This window comes from Gymnoscopelus braueri (genome assembly GCF_963280865.1).
Source record: "Gymnoscopelus braueri genome assembly, chromosome: 8".
In the NCBI taxonomy this organism is placed as follows: domain Eukaryota; kingdom Metazoa; phylum Chordata; class Actinopteri; order Myctophiformes; family Myctophidae; genus Gymnoscopelus; species Gymnoscopelus braueri.
Window position 1 is genome coordinate 31,099,594 of NC_137609.1, and position 21,677 is coordinate 31,121,270.

The 21,677-nt window shown below is 40.9% G+C and overlaps 2 protein-coding genes across 7 annotated transcripts in view; one reads left to right on the forward strand and one right to left on the reverse strand.

Moving 5' to 3' along the window:
* Positions 1-3,433, forward strand: part of tcf7 (transcription factor 7) — a 55,723-nt gene extending 52,290 nt beyond the window's left edge. For 3 of the 5 annotated variants that reach the window (XM_080435617.1, XM_080435618.1, XM_080435620.1), the window contains one exon: positions 3,205-3,433. In XM_080435617.1, the coding sequence (XP_080291743.1) occupies positions 3,205-3,281 (77 nt within the window). In that variant the 3' untranslated portion in view covers positions 3,282-3,433. Of the gene's footprint in view, positions 1-3,181 lie in introns of all 5 variants that reach the window. The other 2 variants (XM_080435619.1, XM_080435621.1) reach the window with 1 other exon arrangement.
* Positions 3,434-13,416: 9,983 nt separating this feature from the next.
* Positions 13,417-20,806, reverse strand: skp1 (S-phase kinase-associated protein 1). Of its 2 annotated transcripts, none has more exons than XM_080435545.1 (6): positions 20,721-20,806; positions 19,573-19,690; positions 18,515-18,588; positions 16,991-17,134; positions 15,195-15,335; positions 13,417-14,215 (listed from the first exon to the last, which is right to left on the reverse strand). In XM_080435545.1, exons 2-6 carry the CDS (start codon positions 19,667-19,669, stop codon positions 14,180-14,182), a joined length of 492 nt encoding a protein of 163 aa, XP_080291671.1. In that variant the 5' UTR covers positions 19,670-19,690; positions 20,721-20,806; the 3' UTR covers positions 13,417-14,179. The 2 variants fall into 2 exon arrangements, with proteins under 2 accessions (XP_080291671.1, XP_080291670.1); XM_080435544.1 differs by having other exon boundaries at positions 19,573-19,672; positions 20,700-20,797.
* Between the last annotated feature and the right edge of the window lie 871 nt (positions 20,807-21,677).

Below are 21,677 nucleotides of genomic sequence, written 5' to 3' on the forward strand. Positions count from 1 at the left end.
CCCACCTCCACTAGCACAACCCCTTTCACAGCACTCCTTGCTCTCCCCACCCCTCCTTCTGCATCCATCCATCCATCCATCCGTTTCTCCCTGTGCTCTGCATGCCCTCCTGTCTCTAACCCGCTCCAAAACAAATAAAAAAGATCATGGGGAGTAATGTATTACATGGAATCAGATCATAGTAATCTGAGTACATGGAATCATTTTCATCAAATTTTTGATTTATTTATTCATTTAATTCAGTTTTAAGATTCTTTAAGATGCTTCATTCATACAGACCATGCTGAAAAGTGACTACGATTGAAAGTGAAGATGGGACTGCTTATATTTTTCAAGTCAAGTCTATTCACATTTATTTGCAGTATATCGTTGCCGTCGGGCAGAAACCTCTTATCGCCATATTCTAACTTTTTGTGTTTTTTCGTAAATGAATGCCCTACTTGATCATACTGCGTCACTTTTGCTATTTTTGAATTTGAATCCTGAAAAGTAACAGTTTCGGACATAAAAGGTTTCCATTCGACAGCGACGATATAGGCTACTGCTTAGCATTTACAAACACGTCCATGATCCAGAGTTGGGGTTTTCCATAGTTTTCATGCAACATTGTCACACATGCAACCTTGTCATTAAAGCATAAATCATGATTGTGCGAGAAAAAAAAGTCGCTACTGCAATATTTTTTTCTGTTGAAAATACATACTGTATTTTGTTTGTTGAGCGATGCTTTTTTTTCGCCGAAGCATAAACTAGCCATAAGCCACCCCCGCTTAACCCATCCCATATCACCGCTTCTCTCCCATCATCCATGTAGTATTTAACAGTGCACCGTACAAATAACAAACACCATGAAAAACACTCGTAAAGAATTACAGCAATAACATGATCATTAGTAATTCTACAGTGGAACGGCTCGATGCCTTTTCTCATCACCTCACACTGTTAAATTCTATTTTTGGGTTAAAGCTGGAGTCCGTAGTACAGTTTTTTGTCCTACCCAGGATTTAAACCTGGCTCGTCTGTGTGAAAGACCAAATATATACCGCAATCCCCTTTTGGCCAGGGGAGATATTGCGCTTATGAGCTTCAGACAGCACTACTTGTCAACCAGCAGGTGTCCTATCTGACACCAGGGAAGGGTAGGGAGACCTGCAAGGGTCCATTTGGAACCCCCTCGAGAAACCCTGAGGGTCCCCGGATCCCACTTTGAGAACCATTGCTCAACCATACAGATTGGTTAAAGCAGTGGTTCTCAAACTTTTTCATGTCAAGGACCCCCAAATTGGCCGCGGACCCCCATCTGAAAAGGTTTTGTTCCAGGGACCCCCAGAAGAGAAGATTTGTGTAAACAAAACAAAAATCTAAATTGTCCATACATTTTCGATATTTTTCAAATATTTTCAAAATTATTGCAGATCTACAAGCTCACAGCACGAGCTTGTAGATCTGCAATTTTTTAAATAGCCAACGTATAAATAGATAAAGTGATCAAAATGATTGTGATGCTATATTAACTACTTTAGCTGGGGACCCCACTTTTAGGACCAATGGGTTAAAGTCACATTTTATTCATGAAATTAAGTTCTGGAATGCAGCCTCTAAATGAATGTATCAACTTAGAGATGTGTAGCAGAAATTAGTGTAGTTTGTCTAAAAACACGCTCCTAATTCTGTGCTCGGTGCTCTGCACCGTAGCAACCCCTTCCTGCCACACAGTGTCTTCCCCCGTCATCACGTCATGGAAATCTATGTGTTTTGAGTGTGTATGTGTGTGTGCGTGTGTGTGTGTTGGAGACAACAACAAAGGGGTGGGGGATTGTGGTTTGACGCAAATCCTTATCACCACAGCAAGACACACACGCACGTACGCACGCGCGCACACACACACACGCACACTCTCACACTCCGCTGCAGCTCTGCACTTTGACGATGCCATTGTGCCGTGCATCTGCCTTTCCACTCTCCATTCATGTGGTGCGGCCCGTGGTGCCGTTTGATGGTGAACTATGACATTTAGAGAACACTTTCTCTTTTGCTGTCTTAGTCTCTCTCTCTCTCCCCCCTTTTCTCTTCCTCACTCGTTCTAAGAGTCTCTCTATCAAAATATGGGCTAGTTGCCTTCCCTTTGCGGTGACAGCCAGTGAGTCATATCATATTCTGGTAATGAGCATGGATCCTGTTAAGGTCTTTGATGCTGTACTCAGCAGCGCACAAGCCTGCTTTGTTTCCAGTGAAATTATTATTGCTTTGGTTTCTGGATAGTACCAATCGGGAGACCAAACCATAATTTGAGTTAAAAACAACTAACTTCATCATTTGACAACAACAACAGGGGGTAAAGAAATTATTAAAAACATCCATCCAAAGAATAAATGGTTCAACGTATAAACGTTCCTGCAATGTTCATGTTATTTACATAAATATTTTGTATTATTCCAATCATTTCATGCACATGCGTTCAGTTTCATTAAATGTAGACATTTAAATTATGCTGATATCTGTATTCAGCATAATTTGACAGATCATGTTGTTTGTATTAAACCAATTCTGTACATCAATAATGGTCTAGAACAGTCACAGGTTCTCAATGTGGGGTCGGGGGACCACCAGGGGTACTTGAGGGGCTTTCAGGGGGTCCCCAGCTAAATGATTGTGATTTGTAACCAAATCGACCCTTACGGGTCTGCAACTCCGAGAGTGTGTTTGGTTCCATTTGTACTCTCAGAGTTAAATTGACACTGAGGATTTTACAGTGTAGATTGGGGTCCCCAAAGATAAAGATCCTACAAATAATCAAACTGGGGGTCCCTTGAAACGACTAAAGGTTGAGAACCAGTGGTCTAGGTTGAGAGGTTTAGACAGGTAGAGCCCGCACTCCGACTTTGGTAAGAATCACTTCAGTAGAAACATCGACAACGTTTTGATCCACACAGGATCTTCTTAGAGCAGTTTGAAAACAAACCTCAAGAAGATCCTGTGTGGATCAAAACGTTGTCAATGTTTCTAATAAAGTGATTCTCCTTAAAGTCGGAGGGCGGGCTCTGCCTCTCTAACTGTTAGTTTTTGGCCTAGCAGCACCCGCCATCGATGTGCGTGAAATTAGGTCTATGCTTTCTAGGTTGAGAGGTTGACATCACATCTTAAAAGTAAACCCTGGTGACATTCTACACTTTATTCACAGATAACTCTCTTGACTGTTCCTAGGAGGAAAAAGAAGTGCATTCGCTACCTTCAAGGAAGAGGTTGTCCCAGCCCAACTTCTTCAGATGGAAGTGCTATAGACTCTCCCCCTTCCCTCTCCCCCATCCACCACCACCACCACCAACACCACCCTCCCTCCCCGGCCTGCTCGCCCACCTCGCCAGCCTCCCCCTCACTGCGCAGCCCCTTGCCTCAGCCAGCCAAGCACCACCACCACCATCACGCTCGCACCACGCCCCCAGAGCAGCCGGCCGCCAGCAAACACGCCGTCGACATCTCTCAGAGGCCGCGGACGGCGGCCGGCAAGCACTCCCACCACCACACACACACGGAACTGTCCCACCACCACAAGCACACACGCGTTGTCTCCCCCGGCGCGGGACTGTCAGCCGCCAAGACTGCGGTATTTTAGCCCCGATTCGCGATTCGTCGCACGGGCGGCGCCGTGCGCCGAAAACAGCTGCTGGAAGGTCTGCTGTTTTCGCCGCGCGACGACGTCGTTCGACGGAGCATACATTTGCCATTACTCTCAAAGCACTGACAGAGTCTCGACGATAGGGCGACGTTCGACTTTACAATCTGTCCCATTGCATCGCTGTCGTCAGAGCCACCATACTGTACCAGCCCTCGTTCTCAACATTCATCTCCATCCTTTCCAATTAATTGAAGACTGAAGGAATGAACCACATTGTTTGCCAAATAAACTCCTGTGATCAACTCGCCTCTCGCTTCACACACACCAGAGGTCAAAAAACTGCGACCAGTTTTCTCATCCCAACAGCTGGTTGCTGAAAGACGTCAAAAGGCCAAAACTCTATTCGAGGGGACACCAAGTGATCATGTATTCTCCCCCCCCCCCCCAAGAAGAGTGAAAGTCTACACATCATGACTCAAATAGGGAGATATATGCTTGTTCGTCACCCTTCTAAGAATTGTCCGTCTATAACTTTGACTACCTTACACAGAGAGCATAGCTTGAATAGCAGTATTCACAACCATTCTGACCAAATCATGAGACCATGAAAGGGGAGCACAAATCATGGACCAACAACAGTACCCTGCCAGCCAGCCAGCCAGCCAGCCAGCCAGCCAGTCGTCTTTCCCAGTCCAGAGCCGAGGCAGAACCTCAGTTCTGGACACAGAACCTTAGAAGGGGAAGAACTTCACTACTTGGAAGCCATTTTGAAAATGGTCGACAATGTGCTGACTTGGAGGGTGTCGTGTAAATTGTTTTTGTTCACAGCTTCAAGTCCAGTCGATTCCATATCAAAGGGGACTTGTATGTTTTTAGATACGACTGGTCACCGTTGACAAAAAGTTATATTTATATCCATTCAGGGTTGCAAGTAAATATGTCGGAACTGCCAGAAAGTAATTTGAATGGTCATGTAATAAGCCTCCTCCCTCCCTCTGTTAAAGTTCTGTTTACTTGTTTTAGGCACTTCCAAGCTGTCACACTCTTGAAAGATCTACTATTGATACAAATGTTCCTTTTGATGTTTGTTCACACCAGTTTTAAAGCTACAATCCCTAAAGTTCTATGTCCGTTGTCTACCTCTCTCCCAACAGAGAGGTAATTGCAACTAAAACAAAGATGGTGGTGTGTCTAGTGTCCAATATTATTTACATTTTCAACCTGTAGGTTTCCTTCCCGACACATTTCTCAATAAAAGTAGGGAGACCACCTCCAACCACTGCAGATGTGCTAGCTATATTGTATTAATATACTTTTACATTACAGATTGGTTAAAGTAATGTTTTATTCATTAGAATAAGTCCCAGATTGTAGCTTTAAAGTTGTTTGAAAGCGCAGTTGGTGTTAGCTGGTGTTCAATCCCTCCATGAGAAGGAACAGGAAGTCTTTTTTGGCTGTTTTGTATGACTGAACATTCTGCAGCTCTAATCTATTCTATTCTAAGACCAAAATGGGTACTATTATATTTCATTATTGTGTTGTAAAGTTTTATAAATGTTGGGATTCCTATCTATAATTAAACTTTTATATGTTTTTATGTAAGAAAAACAAAACAAAAAAATGACCCAAAAAAATAAGAAGGTTTCAGTAGACTTTTTAGTTTCCACCATTTCTAAAAGCAATACATACATTTTCTGTTTTCCTGCCCTCCTAAGAGGGGAAAAAAGCATTTTGTGCAGAAGTTTGCATTATTATTTTCTATTGATAATGTCGCAACAGTTCAAACTATGTCTCGTGTTAATTTTCCAAACCTGTGCATGTACCAACTTTAGTTTACCAAAAATACAGTTACAGAGTGGAAAGGACATCACTGGCTTTATGTTACTGCTCTGCTTGCAGCATCAAACCCCAGACTACAATGCTTTAGAACAGTGGTTCCCAAACACTGGGTCGCGACCCATTTTGGGGTCATGGACCCATGTTTATGGGTCGTGACTCGTAAATATATATTTTTTTTGGCATTTCCACATTTTTTCCCTTCATTTTCAAAAATCTTTACGGATTTCAGTAAAACAAATCCTAAAAACTTAATAGAAATTGTGAAAATAGCATATCTACAAGCTCACAATGCGATCGGCTATTTTCTAGATGATTATAATATTTCATAATCGATTTATGGTATGTTTGGGTCCCGGGGAGACGATAAATTTATATTTTGGGTCTCAGCGGAAAAGGTTTGGGAACCAATGCTTTGGAAAAGACATTGTAGGCTGATTCTTTGTACAGCAAGGCTGCTTTATTCCGTTTTCTCCACCAGATGGTGCTCTTGTGATAGAAATATTTGCTCATATTATAAATCGTGGGCCTATTCATATCAGTGAGTGAACACAAGTTGTCATTTGTCTTTTTTTATGCTTTGAATGACTTTTGCCTCTGATGTAATACCATTGTTTTTGTTTTGATGTATTAAAAGTATTCTGAAAATTGACTCACGTCTATTGCAGTGTTGTTATCGTTGTACTGCCTATGCAGTTAGTTAGCCAAATAAATGTTGGTGTCTGCCAAATTACGAGTTTTGAGATTGAGTCTGATTGTTGTGAAGCCACAACAATCAGGTTATTTTAACTACTAGAGGCAAGCCCTACTATACATTAGCCTACTGTATATTGTGCTGAACTATAGACTTGGAAATGTTATTACAAGACCACCAACTTTTCGGAAAACCTTCGAGTGAGATTTGATTCTTCTGTGGCTTTTTCAGGGTCTCCGCCGCATGCCAAAGATCATATACATTTTGTTCTTTAAAGATACATTACTATTTACCGTTTAGTTTCCCAACCATTAAAAAAGAAGTGAACATAGAAATAAAACCGATTTTAGCCATCAGAGGGATCATGGCAGCAGGGTTGGCTTAAAACTCAAGGAGGCCCCTGGGCCAAATATCCTTTCTGCACTATATTTTGTGTGGTGGTCACTCACATGTTAACTCCAGGAAGCAAATGATGTAATTAGATCGATTGAGAACATGCAGGCTCAGAAATCCCCTTTGATTGATTGTTTGTTTCTTCTGTGGCTGTCAGTAAGTAAATTCAGTAATGAATAGTTTGGATTATGCCATAAATTGAATTATATTTCTGTTGTAAATGGGTAGACTTAGCTCACTTTGATTAGGATACTTACACCTAATTGGTGTAGACCTGTAGACTATATTTACTGTAGTAACCTGTACCTGTTGGAAGGGAAACTTACTTAAAAGCAGGAGAAAATGTAAAGAATACCAGTGGTGGAAAAAGTACCCAAATTGTCAATCAATACAGCAATATAGAAATACTCTGTTACAAAAAAGTCTCGAATTCAAAATTTACTTGAGTAAATATCAAAAATATCAAAATATACTTAAAGCACCAAAAGTAGAACGTACTCATTATGAAGAATGTCCCATTCACAAGTTTTCAAATATATAAAATGTATACAAATCTTTTGAAAATAGCAGATCTACAAGCTCACAATGCGACTCATTGTGAACTTGTAGATGGGCTATTTTCAAATGGACTATTTTCAAATGGACGAAATGTATATAGTGCTGAAGTGGGTAATGTATATTTCGTAATAATATTCAAAATCTACAAAGTAACTTGTAACGTTTTCAAATAATTGTAGTGGAGTAAAAGTATAATATTTGACTCTGAGATGTAGTGGAGTAGAAGTAAAAGTACTGAGAATTTGAAATACTCCAGTAAAGTAAAAAATACTTAAAAATTGTACTTGAGTAAATGTACTTAGTTCTTTACACCACTGCTGGCTACATGAGATTACACTCTGCCTGTCTGGGGCTGGCACTTTCCCATCAGGGGAAGTGATTGGCAGAGTGGGGCAGGTCATAAGCCACTGGGCCTCACCTGGGGGTAAAGCTGAGGAAACTAACATCTCTATCTTCTTCTCCTCCAGTGTGCAGCTTTTTGTTTGAGTTCCTGCGTTTATTTGCAGTAATACCGTCACATACACGCATAGGCCTACAACACACCCCACTCATCCATACATTACAGATAGCTATGTAATGTATAGATCATTGTTGTTTATGGCGAAAGTTTATTTACTTTATGGTGTTTAATTTCAAATCTTTTTTTTTACTTACGTGTGGACTCCCTCCTTGTTGCATTCTCCAAAATCCTGACGATCACATGGCCTGTTCCTTGAAGGAGTTGATGCAAAAAAAGGAGATTAGCTTGTTTTTAATTCAGTTTCTACAATGACACAATAGTTTATGTAAAAACAAAAATTCATACTATACTATGACGAAAATGAAGTCATGAAATAATACTTTAGTTAAAACAAAATGCCATACAGTACAGTTAAAGTTATAATGCCATAATACTTTGTACTTATTAGCCTAAATTATTCACATCATAGATATTTGTTGATTGGTGTTTGTTGCAATAAATACACAAAATGGAAGTGGTTGAATTCAAGCCCAAGCCCTATTTTAATGAAGTTGAGGACATAATAAACATGAGTTTTTTCTGTGTTTTGATATTTTGAACATGATTTTGGCGACTGTGACATCATTGTACAGAATGTCAGTTTATCTTGGACTACAATGGACTCATGTTTCCTATAGTTCCAGTCAGACCTTCTCCTCCAGCTGATGTCAGCTAAGAAATTAATATAGGCATATGAAAAACACGTATAGATTGTAATGCCATTACTTAGGCTAAAACAAAACATCTCTCTGTTTGCTTTCGTGTAAATCTGGGTGTGGAGTAAAAATGTTCTAACAGAAGGTTTTAAACAATCTAAATCTCAGTTGTGTCATAATGAACACTGATCATCAGTGGGTATATCTATAGATTCAGTCATTCTGTCTGTCAGGGGGAGAGGTGTTTGCTGTGGATTTTCATCTTTTGACCTGCCACCTGCCAAATATCCCCTCGCACTACTACGCCAAACTAGCTCTGAGGCGAGGAGTTAGGAGTATGGAGGCAGCCCTACCCCTTCCTAACGCTCTCGGGAGGAGCATGGAGGGAGGTCACCTCCAGAGGGAGGAGCTTAAGAAATGTAGGAAATTGATATTTATTTTAATTTAAGCATTTTTTTTTGTGATTTCCCATTCCCTATTTTACTTTTTTTTAAGTATTTAATGTTTTAGTTCTAAAGTTTTTTTTTATAAACCCAGACCAGACGTTGAGAAACAATGCTACTCTAGGTGTTTTCAAACGTTTTTTTTTTGTCATGGATCCCCAAATTGACTTTCATTGGGCCATGATGGACAACCATATAAAATTATTGTCTAGCCTACTATGAACACTTGTATGAAAAGGTGTTTTGGCTTAAATTACATTAAATTAAATTTTCTAAACTGGGCCGATACCCATTGGAAACGCATGCCCCTCCTATTATGCAATGCCCGCTGTACTTTGTAATCAGGGTACCAGTCTGTCTGTCTGTCTCTTTTATGTTTATCTCTGTATCTGTCTGTGTCCCTTTTATGGCCATATAAGGAGATCTCAACCGCTGATCTGACCAACTTCACACGGGGCACCACGCTCCCCAGGTCCTCAAAATGAACTAAACTAGCAAATCCATTAAAAAAATTAATTACATTGAAATTAGAGTCATTGACCACCAAATCGTAATAAAGTTATAGTAAGTAATAGTTAAGTAAAACTAATAAAACGAAATAACATTAAAACTATATTTTAGTTAACTGAAAAACCCCCCACTGTATTTTGTGTTTACAAAACAAACTAAAGTCATAGAAAATGTCCTTTGTCAATATTTCATACATGAGCCTAGTATTTTGGGTGGATATGAAATGTTATCTTTCCATTTTTAGCTATGCCAGTTTCTGTATAAAAATTGTTTGATTTTTTTTTACCTTTTTGAATCTCACCCCCTGAGAAATGCCCCATATTACAAAAAAAAAGAAAGAAAAAACAGCACTAAAAACTAATACAAACTAAACTATTTTTGCACACAGTTTGACATGGCACGGTTCAAAAAACTAAATAAACTAAACTAGCAAATCCACTTTAAAATGTATTAAAACTAAACTGAAATTGAAAACAAAGTCAAAATAAAATAAAAACTAATGAAAAACTATAATAACATTGGTTCGTTCTTGAGGTCAAGTTGGATGTTTCCTCAAGATGTTCAAGATATCTTGTTCACAAGGTTGAGACGGACGGACGGACATACGTATGGACGGATGGACGTTTGTACGGACAACCTGAAAAATGCCTCCGGGTAACAGCCAACGGAGGTGTAAAAAGAAAAGGAAAAAAAATAAATAAGAAAAAAAAACGGTTCAAACCAAAGTTATTGTAATTTTCATTAATATTTATTTGTATTTCTTCTATAAAATTTTTGTTCAGTTCAGTTTAGTTTCAGTTAGTTTCCACAGTGGCTTTGCTCGTTTTTGCAAGTTCAGAAAATTACAATCAAACACAAAACTGAAGACATTTTCTGTATATATTTTTTATTAAATGTTATTTTAAGTTTATTTTAAATTAAACAATAATGATTTCAGTTAGTTTTGTTTTTTGTTGTTTATTCCATTCTATTTATTAAAAAAGCTTTCTTGTCCCAATTTAGTCATTATTGCGCCTACCTACCCTCCCCATTGCTGTGTTGCCGCTACTATTGTACCCTAATAATAACCCACCTTCCTTTGCCAGTGAGGAGCCCCCACCAGGAGGACATAGTGCCTCCGCCCTACTCCTCCCGTTCAACACCCCCACTGACAAGGCCGTCAAACACCCCCAGTCGGAGTCGCTAGCGCAGCAAGAGATCGGCCCTCCCCGCCCAGATTCCTTCCCCCGAACACAGCCAGTTGTGATCGTATAATAGACGCGCAGTGAAGTCGGATGCACCACGATGGATTCAAACCCCTAGAACCGGCAGCCACCCAACACCCCTTTTATGCCAAAGTAGGTTTTTTAACTTAAAATGTAGTTATTTTTGTCATTCACACGCTTTAGTTTTTAGTTTAGTTTTAGTGTTAACTATAATAACCTTGGTTCAAACACGTGTCTCCATGGCTGCAAGGCTTTGTCGCCTTTTCGGCCCTCCCGCTTTGGGTTTAGTCAGGGCTTGGCAGGCAGTGAGCAGTGCATTTTATGTTGAGACTCTCCTCCAAAGTTGATGCGGTCCACAGCTGGTATTTTGGAGGTTTTTAAGAGCCGGTCTTCTGGGCCATGTACGCGTCCAGCTCTGCATCCAGGTGACTTTTGGTCTTGGACATGTAGGTGTCCAGCTGGTTGTCCAACTGTTCCCGGGTCATCGGTGGGCGTTCGTCTCCTCTGCCCCGCCTACGCCGCCGCCCACCTCGGCCAGTGAACCCGCCGCGCCGGTCGCTACCACTGCGACTGTCATCACCACCACCTCTGGCCCCGACACCTCTGCCTCCCTCTCCGCGTACGGGTCCACCTGCACTCTGGCGCCTGCGCCTACGCAAGGCTCCGCGTGCTACCCTCCCGCCGCCTGTAGAAAGGGCTTCTTTCATGGCGGCTCCACGACCTCTGGACAGGATCATCCCTCCCCCTCGGCCCGTCATGCTTGTTCCCCCACGCAAAGGCCGGCCAAGCCTGTGGTGAACGTTGCTCTTCTTTCCCAGTCGCTGTTTCAGCTCATTGTCCAGTCCAGACTGCAGTGGAGGCTGGTTATCTATCTCCATCATCTGCTGCTGCTGGTGGTGGCGGCGGTGGCGGTTATGCCTCTGACGCCTAACGTTGTTTCTCACGCTCACCTCCGGCGGTGACTTGTCCAGCCTGTGCATGTAGAAGCGATCATTCAGAGACAGGTTGGTGTGGTTCAGTGTGACCTTGGGGGTAAACTTGGCATTTCCCAGGCGCCGGTTCATGATCATCCTCTTCTCTTGTTGAGACAGTGAGGCCTGCATCGAAGGCCGGTTCTGAATGTGCCGGGCCATCTGGCGATCCCGGGCACTGGCCGTTTGCTTCTGACGCCTAGCGTCTCTCATACTCTCTGTCGACTGGTTGTTCTTCCTCATCATATAGCGCTCATTCATAGGCAATTTGGTGGCACGATGCATTTTGGCCTTAGAAGTCGTTTACCAGACTCGGTTTAAACTGTTAAAAGTATTTAAGCGTTAGGTTAGCTAAAGCTAACCCAAGTGAAAAATACTTTGTCTAGTGCGTTTTCCGTTGAGCCCTTCTGTTTCAAACACTTACCCACTCTATAATTGTATACAAATATTAAGGCAAAAATAGCCTAACTTTGTTACTTTGGTTAATACAATATTAACACTGCAGCTACATAAGTTTCATAGATAACTTTTGAAGTCTGCTTCTGTTATATTCCTACTGCCAAGAAACCTGTCGGACCACGCTATTTTATACAGTAGACGACACGCGTTTGATGACGTCACCCCACTAACGCGCCCTGATTGGATTCAGCCAGTGCTCACTAGTCAGACGTCAGAGCCAGTGCTCACTAGTCAGACGTCAGATCCACAGCGAACCAGAGCGAGTCGCTCTGAGCGACCGTCGTCAGACCACGTCTTGTATTGTTGGAAAGCTAGCAGATTGTTGTTTGACAAACACACAACAACAATTAGTGATTAGCTCTGTCCCTTATGTCATCATGCCCATCTGCTTTAGTTTATTCAGAACCAGAAGAATAACATGTTGAGTAAAGAAATGTGATAACCTCTTCATGTTAATAAACTACCATATTTATACTTGCTGTTATAAAGGTAGAATATAAATCATATGTATATGATAGCCATCTATCTTCATTCTACCTATTATAATAATTATAATAACTATTAAGTAGTCTCTTTCAACCTTATTTTTAACTCTATGCTTTCAACCAGCCTTACACCCCAGGTCGGACAGGAGTAATTGGGTTTGCATATGGAGATGCCTGACATCACAGTACTGATGTCATCAATCAACTGGCCTCCAAGTAATTTGTCTATTACACCCACACAACTCTTGCCCTGCTAGTATCTCCATCTTATAGATTGCCTTTTGATACTGTTACAAAGGCAATCTCATGGTGACCATGTTTGTTGATTTCAGGTTGCCAGGGTTACCCGATATTGCTTATCAGTATACGTTATCAGAGGACATTGGAGGCCTGGTCTCTCTATCAAAGCACAATCTGTTTATCTTTCCTTCGTGTATCTCGAGAACCTTCCGACCGGTCGACTTCGCCGAAGAGCAGAGGGAGTGTGGTGCCAGTTGTGATGTTTTTCCCAAATTATCTATAAATCCACGAATCCCCATAAATGGAAATCCCTGATGTCATCAATATTACATCTAATGGCCTCCAACAACTATGATAAAATGCAGGCATGCAAACAGCCCCGAGGTGAAAAAGGTGACATGTTGTTTTCTTTCGGGTCAGGTGTCACACAATTGCCCTATTTGGGTTCAAAAAGGTGACTGTAGCTGAAAAGTGACACTTTTGCATGTCTGAAAATGGGTAATGCACCAAGTACTCTGACAGCAGGTATTGCATAACCAAAGGGGCATGGGTTCTAGTGGGCATTGCACTAGTCTCTCTATTTTTAAAGGCCCCAACAGGTACATCGCAGGTACTATAGCAAACAAGACGCAACAAATAAAGCAATATACATAATCAGAATCAATTACAAGTTATTAGTCTATAAAAAAGATTGGTTTTGATAAGCGACTTACAAGATGACACCATACTACCTTCATATCGATGGACCATTTCAGACATATAGCACAAATCATGCGGCTTTTAGAAATTACAATACATAATTTAAATGAAATCAATCCATCTTCCTGGTCAACACACAGAACACAACAACATGACAGATGGCACATTTTAATATCCTTTAATTACCTCCGTAACATAGCATGTATGGTCATTCTAAATGCCATCAGAGTTGATCTGAGAACAGTTTCCAATTCAATACAACATGAACAGAAAGCAGAATTACCCCAGAGTTGTGACAGCAACTTTTTACTTCTCTGACAAGTACTTCCAGTCCACAGGACATAATGTACACACACACACATTGTATTTTCCACCTCAAACTTCAGATTTCCTATAACAGCCCGTCCTCTTTTAACATGACTTCAAGGATAGCACAGAACAAAATGCATATACAGGAAAATAAAATAAAAACCCAACAATATTAAATCTTTCAGTTCAGTTCTGAAAAAAAAAAGCCTTTACTCCGTTGACTCAAAAAGAAAGCAATCGTCCAGTAAAAAACAGAACTGTAGCGCTTAAAAATGGGGGAAAGGAGTGTTGTATCATCTACTCTGGAGAAGGGGGGGGGGGGATAAAACCTGAACTATACACTTCCGGTGATTATATAAAGCCAGGAGAAAATGTGTGGAAACAGAAGAGCTTTTTTTAAATTTTTATTTAAATTATTTGCGCCACACAAGCGGGCTAAAATGGACCATGCTGTCAGTACACAGAAAAGGGGGTTGAGTGGTGGTGGTCGTTCTAAATATACTAAATGTGAATATTAACAAGTATGAACAGCGTGCCAGTGCAACCAGTTAATTGGGACGAGTCCTCTTCAGTGTGGTGTAGTGTTGGCAGGATCCTTCCCCTCCCTTACTTCTCTTCACACCACTGGTTCTCTTTGCGTACCTGAATAGGAAGCACAGGTTAATACACATTGTCAAGCATGATCTAAGAATAAAATAAAAGAACATGGCCCAAACTGATTTAACAGGACGTTTTCCTTTTCTTTTGAAAAGGAAAACGTTGATTTATCATCGATTTATTTTTTATGAGTTGTGACATAATTTGTTGTCACACAAATCATTGAGATTTCAAATCGCAATGATTGACTAAACATAACAGACACAAGTTTTAATATTCAGACTTAACAGCAAAAGTTAAGAATTAAGTGCTGGATCTTGCGAGACCGGAGGGACATGCGTTCCTGCGTTATCTAGCTTGCAAATGCACAGAGAGGATTTTAGAAACTAGAGCTGTAGTTTGATTTTTGTTGAACATATAAATATTTATATATACAGCTATCAAACGTACAGTAGATAAACAACTAGGAAAGCAAAAGCTATTCCTTCTTTCCTCTGCTGTCCTCTACTATGCTCCATTCAGTATAGCCTACGTACCGGGGAGGGGACTGAGTTTTGTACCATAGATTCGTCGGAAATAAGGACAACAAGAGCGTGCCTTATAATTATTGGAATAGCCCAAATTGATTAACATTCCGTGCACGTTTTGTATTGCGCTTTACATTTAATTTGGCCATGTTTGAAGAGTTTAATTCTCAAGGAGGCAGACCATTAATTTGCTAAATACAATGACAAATATCAGCCAAAGAAATCTGACAATAAAAAACACAGACGATTGGACTAATCCAATTGTCGATATATTCGCCATATAGTCCAACCTTAGTATGCATTTAAGTTTAATGCATAATCCATTGCATGAGGGTGTTGCCTGCCAAAAGGAATTGTTGATGCTACGTGTTGTTAGCTTGTATATGAGCTCTTTTTGGCAAGCAACACCGTCACACTACAGTGTTCAACAGGCTTAACTTCTTTAGAGGAAGCTTGCAGCGGAAAGTCAGCAATAACAACATGGATGGGTGGTGTACCTGGGCTTCTTCCTCCTCTGTGAAATCATTTTTTATATTAAACGTCTTCCTGATCTCCTCTGGGGTTTTGCCTTTGATCATGTTGGCCACCGTCTTGCAGGTGACATCTAACAAGCCTTTGATGTCCAAATAGTTGGCAGCCTTAAGAGCGAGAGAGAAGAGATTGAACAAAAACACATTAGACTTTAGCCAGAGCACTGTGACAACATCACGAGTGCATACATTTTTAGAAAAGGGGGCCCCAGTAGAAATCAACCCCTGCACACCGACAATCAGTAGCAAGGCTACTAACCGCTGTGGACACACAAATGATGACGTCGGAGTGCCCTGGTTCTCATAGCTGGTGCAAGTAAACATTTCAAGGAGACAGGGGCCCGGAGGGGGGTCCAATCTACTCAGATGACAGCGGCCCTGAGCTTTGGTGTCATTTCCCAAGACCTCACAGCTGTATGTCAATCTATTGCCTAATGTGCAATTGGGACGAGCATAGCCAGCGCACAAGTCAGAGGACTTGCCTGGTCTAGCTTCCATAATGCTTTATTCTGTTTTACCTTCTTTTTAGAGTAGCCAATTATGTTTACCCCAGTTTGAGTCATTATGCCAATTAACCCTCCCCATCCAGCTTCCCTCCCTGAATACTGCCAATTGTGCATGCACCACAGTCCCTAGACTATACGGTGGTGGACAGGTATTTTACCCTTGCACTGCCTCTTGTTTACCTTTTAATAACACCGTTGGAGAGATTTCACATGAGGCTAAGTTTAGTGCTGTTGTGTTGCACCGTGGCCAGTTGTCTCCAAGGACTTCCTTCTCTTCATGTTGGGAAGCTGCCTAACCTACACTCCGTCACTAAGCAACTTCTGTTTTGTCTGACTCTGAACTTGCTGCTTGCTTAGCCTGGGCAAATACAAATCAATGGTGGTCAAACTGATCCCTGTGTGTGTCTCTAGGCCTGTCACCATCACAACATTTTAGTTGATTAATTGTCATACAGATAATTGCAATTATTCATTTATTTTGTGATTTGGGGAATGAACATTGGAACATACAAATACATTTTACTTTGGCTTTTAGGCTGTGTAAACAAAAGTTGCACAGGGCAAATACAGTATGACAAATAACATATATAGAAAGAATTGACAGACAATGACCGGTATTATCAAAATAAATAATGTATTATCCTACTATACATTTTCTAAAGATAAACAAAAAAAATACTCTGTCCATCATTCGGTCTGATCCACATTTTTCTCCATAGTGGGTTGACCAATTGATCTGAACTTTACTTGTACATGGGCATTGACCATTGGTATATGAAGACTGTGACCAAGTCAGTTTTGTACTTTTCCCAAATTTAAGCTGCTTATTTACGTTTTTCTTAACGGTCCCCACAAGCAATGGGATCCATAGTCATGGTAGCAGTTCCATAGCCTGGATGGACAGTCGGTGGAAATAGCAGGTATAGACTAGTAATGTTATACTTTCCAATGACGATCTGCAAGATCTACAAGCGGTAGATCTTGTAAAACTGCTATTTCCACTATTTTAGAAAATATATGAACATTCTCCAACAGGAGAATGTTAATATATGTCACACAGTGTAGGCCTGTCACATTCTTTGTGACAGGCCTACACACTGTCTGTCTCTGTGTGTGTGTGTGTGTGTGTGTGTGTGTGTGTGTGTGTGTGTGTGTGTGTGTGTGTGTGTGTGTGTGTGTGTGTGTGTGTGTGTGTGTGTGTGTGTGTGTGTGTGTGTGTGTGTGTGTGTGTGTGTGTGTGTGTGTGTGTGTACCCACCAGAATGAGTTCAAACAGGGTGCCTTGGTCCACTTTGAGGAACTCCTGGTCCCACACAGGAATGTCATCTGTCCTCTTCTCCTTGTTCTCGTCATCCTCGGGGGGAGGGGGGTCGTCTTTGTGATGGGTGCACCACTGGATCACCTGAACGAACATGCAAGTCAATTTAAAATTTAATCAGGCTTACCCTACCCTTTTTAAGACAAAATAAACATCTAAAATAATAATGTTGTGGGGTGGAAAAAATAACCTAAGTTCCAATGGATCCAAGGTACAGCAGTTATTAATTAGTCACAAGCTCTGGTTAATACTTTTCATTGATTACATATTTAAGAAACCCACAGACACACTTAATCACTGTCACCTTTCGTTAATTTAGCATGACACCTCGTACAACGAGGTAGGGAATTAATAATACCAAAAAAGGTTTAAACATGGAGATACAAGGTTTCTGCCCAACTGGCAACTGCAACAATATCTTTCAAATATCTATCAAAATCTCATCACCACACAACAGTAAAAGCTAGTGAGAATTCTCACCTATAAGGCCTATGAGCTTTATTTGTAGTTCATCGTACACCAGTGTTGTGCAGTGAACATAGCAGATGTACAAGCTCACAATGTGTTGCATCATGACACATTGTAAGCTTGTACATCTGCTACTTTTGCCATGTGACACTATATGACTCAAGCTTATTGAGTGCTCAACACCGTTCTAAGCCAAGAGGCAGAATCTTATCAAGAAACAGCATAAATCTCAGTTCCAATGGTCTAAATCCTGGTTTCTTAGACTAGGTGTCAAACTCTAAATAAGTCACAGGTGGACATCAGGTCAAGCATCACTAATGTCGTGGTGCGTTTTGTTTAGTAATCTCCAAGGTCAGACTATAACTGTCGAATTTGTGCTGAAAAACATAGCTGTGCGACGTCCCTATTTTAAGGGGGTTATGTTCACTTTACTGTATGTATTATTCAAATTAATAAGCATCAGTTGGTTAGACATGTAGAAGTAATTAACAGTAATTAAAGCCTATATCCAACAATCACCAGTCTCAATTGAGCACATATAGTAAATAAATGTTTTGGTTTTGTTTGACAAAAATACGTAACCACACTAACACTTGTCGTAGTGGGGGCATTTTTATAGCTAATGGTTTGGCATTTTATCAGATTATTGGTATAGATCCAATCATGTGGAGCTTCCAAATTTAAGCGGATTGATAACTACCCCATTTTAGGCCATCCAACCATGGTATGCTACACAACTCGGTACAGGTGACCACAGTTGAGTCTGTGGGTAGAAGTGGCTGGGTGTGGTCAGTGGGGGTCTCATCTATGAGTGTAGTGGCCCATAGGACTCAGGGAGCCCTTCAGGTGCATAGAGGAGACTATGAGGGGTGGGTGAGGTCTGGTCTACGAGTTCAACAGGCCTAGGGTGCCCCTCAGGCAGGTAGAGGAGAATATGGAGGGTGGCAACCTGCACTACTCAGTAGAGGTGACCATAGTGCGTGTGTGTTATTTTACCTTCTTGAGGATGGCAGCGTTTACATTAGGGAGAGGAACTGGGTCATCATCTCCTTCATCATCCATTCCCAAATCTAGACAACATGCAAATACAAAGACAATTGTACTCGATCAGCCTGTATTGTCACTTCCCTTACACATTTTGTACAGGCATTGTCCTCTGGACGCAATGAAAATTCCTAGAATAGCCAGTTTAAAGGCGTGTGCGAAACCCTATGCCGATTTTGTAGTTATTTTTCATGTACAGGTTAAAAACTACAGAAGGGTGAAACATGGCAGGATGACCTTATAGTACACTACACTAGTATGATGTAAGTAAAGAAAATGCAGCAAATACAATAATGGGTGTGTTAGACTTGGGTGTGCTTTCAAGTTTTACTTGTAATGCTCCATAAATAAAGTTTATTACAGTTTGGCTAAACACCTAGATATGTGCGTTAAATTGATCACACACATTTGATTTAGGAGTGCCAATGTGCAAGCATTGACAATACTATTGACTACCTAAAACTAACAGCCATTATTAAAGCTGCAATCCATAACATTATGTCCTACCCAGGATTTAAACACGGGTCTCCCACCCACATGAGACCAAATTTCTACCACTCAATCAAGAGGCAGCTTTAATATGAACTGCAGCTACATATTTACACATAGCATATCCATACTGCATGGATGGATATGCTATGTGTAAATATATAGATACGTTTTAGTTTTTTGATTCTCTTTTTTTCCTTGCTCCCCCTGCCCTCTTTTTTCTCTTTCTGGAAACGACAAAAAACGATGGAGCTTGCACAAAAACGAATTTCACCCACCGTTTTACACCTGTAAATCTGTGAGGTAACAATAAAAATGATTCTGATTGCATTAATTACATCACAGTGTACTGTAAGACCAGCAAGCCATTTTTCATCCGTCTGTTGTTTTTAACCTGTACAGGACAGCAAAATTGGCCTAGGATTTCATGGCCCTTTAACTGTGTAAGCGAGCAGCCAACACTACTGCATGTTGCTACTAGCCACGTGACAATGATCAATGACATGACAACAGCACTGTACCTTCTAACATAGTCTTGATGGTGACAGATTGTTTGGCTATTTCAACATCCACCTCGAAGATCTCTCCATCCGAACTTTGTAACTTTATTGTAGGCATAATCTGGAATAATAGAGAACACTTTAATTATCATGCAGTTATGAGCAAAACAACTGATGTATCAAACTATCTCAGTTACGTACATAACACAGCAAACACAAGTTGTATAATCTTGAGTTATTGTTAGTTGACATGCAACTGACAATTTGTAATGCCCACTACACACTACAGTAAAGTCCTGTTTTAATTAAACTCATACAATAAGGAACCAAATGGACCCAAAACATTCGTAACTCAAGAGTATACAACATTTAACAAAATGGACCCTAAACCATTTGTAACTCAGATTGTGTACAAATGGACCCCAACCAATTTGTAACCTAAGATAGTGTACAAATAACCCTTACAGGACCATTTTGTACACCATGAGTTAAATGAACACTCGGGATTTTACTTTGTACTATTAACTGACTACTTGCAGTTGACCATGACAGGTAGTGCACCAGTGACCTGAGTTACTTTGCCAAGTAGACACAAAAGGGAACAGAAACGTATTCGGTTTATGTGCCGTCTTCAGCCAAAGAAGCCCAATTCCATATCATCACGACAGGTCTCTAATATTATAATGTCATAATAATAATCATACCCAGGCTAGCAGTTAGCAGCTACTCAGCTAAACAAGTTAAAGCTGCTCAGTGCTTACCCACCGACCGGGAAACAGGGAAGCTAGCTAGCTCGTTTGCTTAGCTAGCTGTTACCCCGACTTGTAGTGAAGTTTAAGGTTCAACGTTATACGTGCATTTAATTAGCTGCCTGTGTTTGACCATTACTGCCCAATGTACCAATAAACGCGCTAATAATTAGCAAGCTAACCAGCAAATGCCACAACTAGTAGCATCATGACGCTACTAGCATCAGAGCTAATGTTAGCAACTCTGCGTTGTCAGCAAGGCCTCGTAGCAGCAGCGTCCACCTCCAGGCTCACATTCAGTATTAGGAGGTAAATAAAGGTGCAAAATGTGGTCTAACTTCTACGTTGAACCGTTCATAACATGTGAATATTGTGTAACAAGTGTGAGTTGTTACTTACTGTGAATGTTTTAAAGTCAACTCAACGCAGGAGAAACAAGACGGGCAGCCAGGCCAGCGAGCAATAAACAACAACTACTGAATTCTTTCTCTCTCTGCTGGAGTCTACATCCCATAGCCGGGGGGACGGGCTGTCGCACTTTGATTGGCTAGTTGGTTGTCAGGGCAACTGTTGTTTTCGTTATCCTCCCACGTTTTCCCTGCGGTTCAGAGCAGGGTTGCCATGTCTGCTTATTATAAGCGACTTTGGGTTTGGTTTTCTGTAAAGTTGCTTGTATTGGTGGTTTCTTTTTTTATCCTCCCACGTTTTCCCTGCGGTTCAGAGCAGGGTTGCCATGTCTGCTTATTATAAGCGACTTTGGGTTTGGTTTTCTGTAAAGTTGCTTGTATTGGTGGTTTCTTTTTTTTAGGCTCGTTTCTAAAGTTTAGGTAGCCTGGTAAACCCTCCCTCCGGAAATCTCATTTAATAGAAATTAGATTTCCGGAGGGAGGGTTTACCAGGCTAAAGTTTAGGTGCTTATTACAATCAATCAATCATTCATAGTCTTAAGGGTGCTTGAGTGCTCGTGCTCATGTGGCCCATGATGTGGCCTCGCTTCTTTTATGCTTATTTTCATAGACCTGGTTGCTTATTTCTCTCGCACAATCTAGCAACGCTGGTTCAGAGCGAATTGAACCTACTAGCCAATGACAGCGTCCGTAGTGCCTCCCGGCCATGGGATATTTTAACCTACCTTTCGCTTTGTCACAATTGATGGGAAGAAAATAAGGTGACGGCTGGAACAACACTGCTGCCTTATCATTTAATTTGACTATGTTTGACTATGTTAATTTGTACACGGACTTCTATCCTACTATGTTGTATTATGTATTTTCATGCCTAAATTAGAAATATATACAAACAGTTAGTCAACTGAATTAAAATGCGTGGCTTTAGGGCAAGCTCGCGCTACTAAGCAGAGATTAAATTAGAATCAGT

What these genes read in the sequence shown, in the direction of transcription:
- skp1 (XM_080435545.1), bottom strand. Translation starts at nt 19,669, where the DNA reads ATGCCTACAATAAAGTTACAAAGTTCGGATGGAGAGATCTTCGAGGTG. An exon ending in ACGCTGCCATCCTCAAGAAG is followed by an intron (nt 17,135 to 18,514) that starts GTAAAATAACAC and finishes ATGTTCGTTCAG; the next exon opens with GTGATCCAGTGGTGCACCCA. An exon ending in CCCTGTTTGAACTCATTCTG is followed by an intron (nt 15,336 to 16,990) that starts GTGGGTACACAC and finishes CTCGCTCTTAAG; the next exon opens with GCTGCCAACTATTTGGACAT.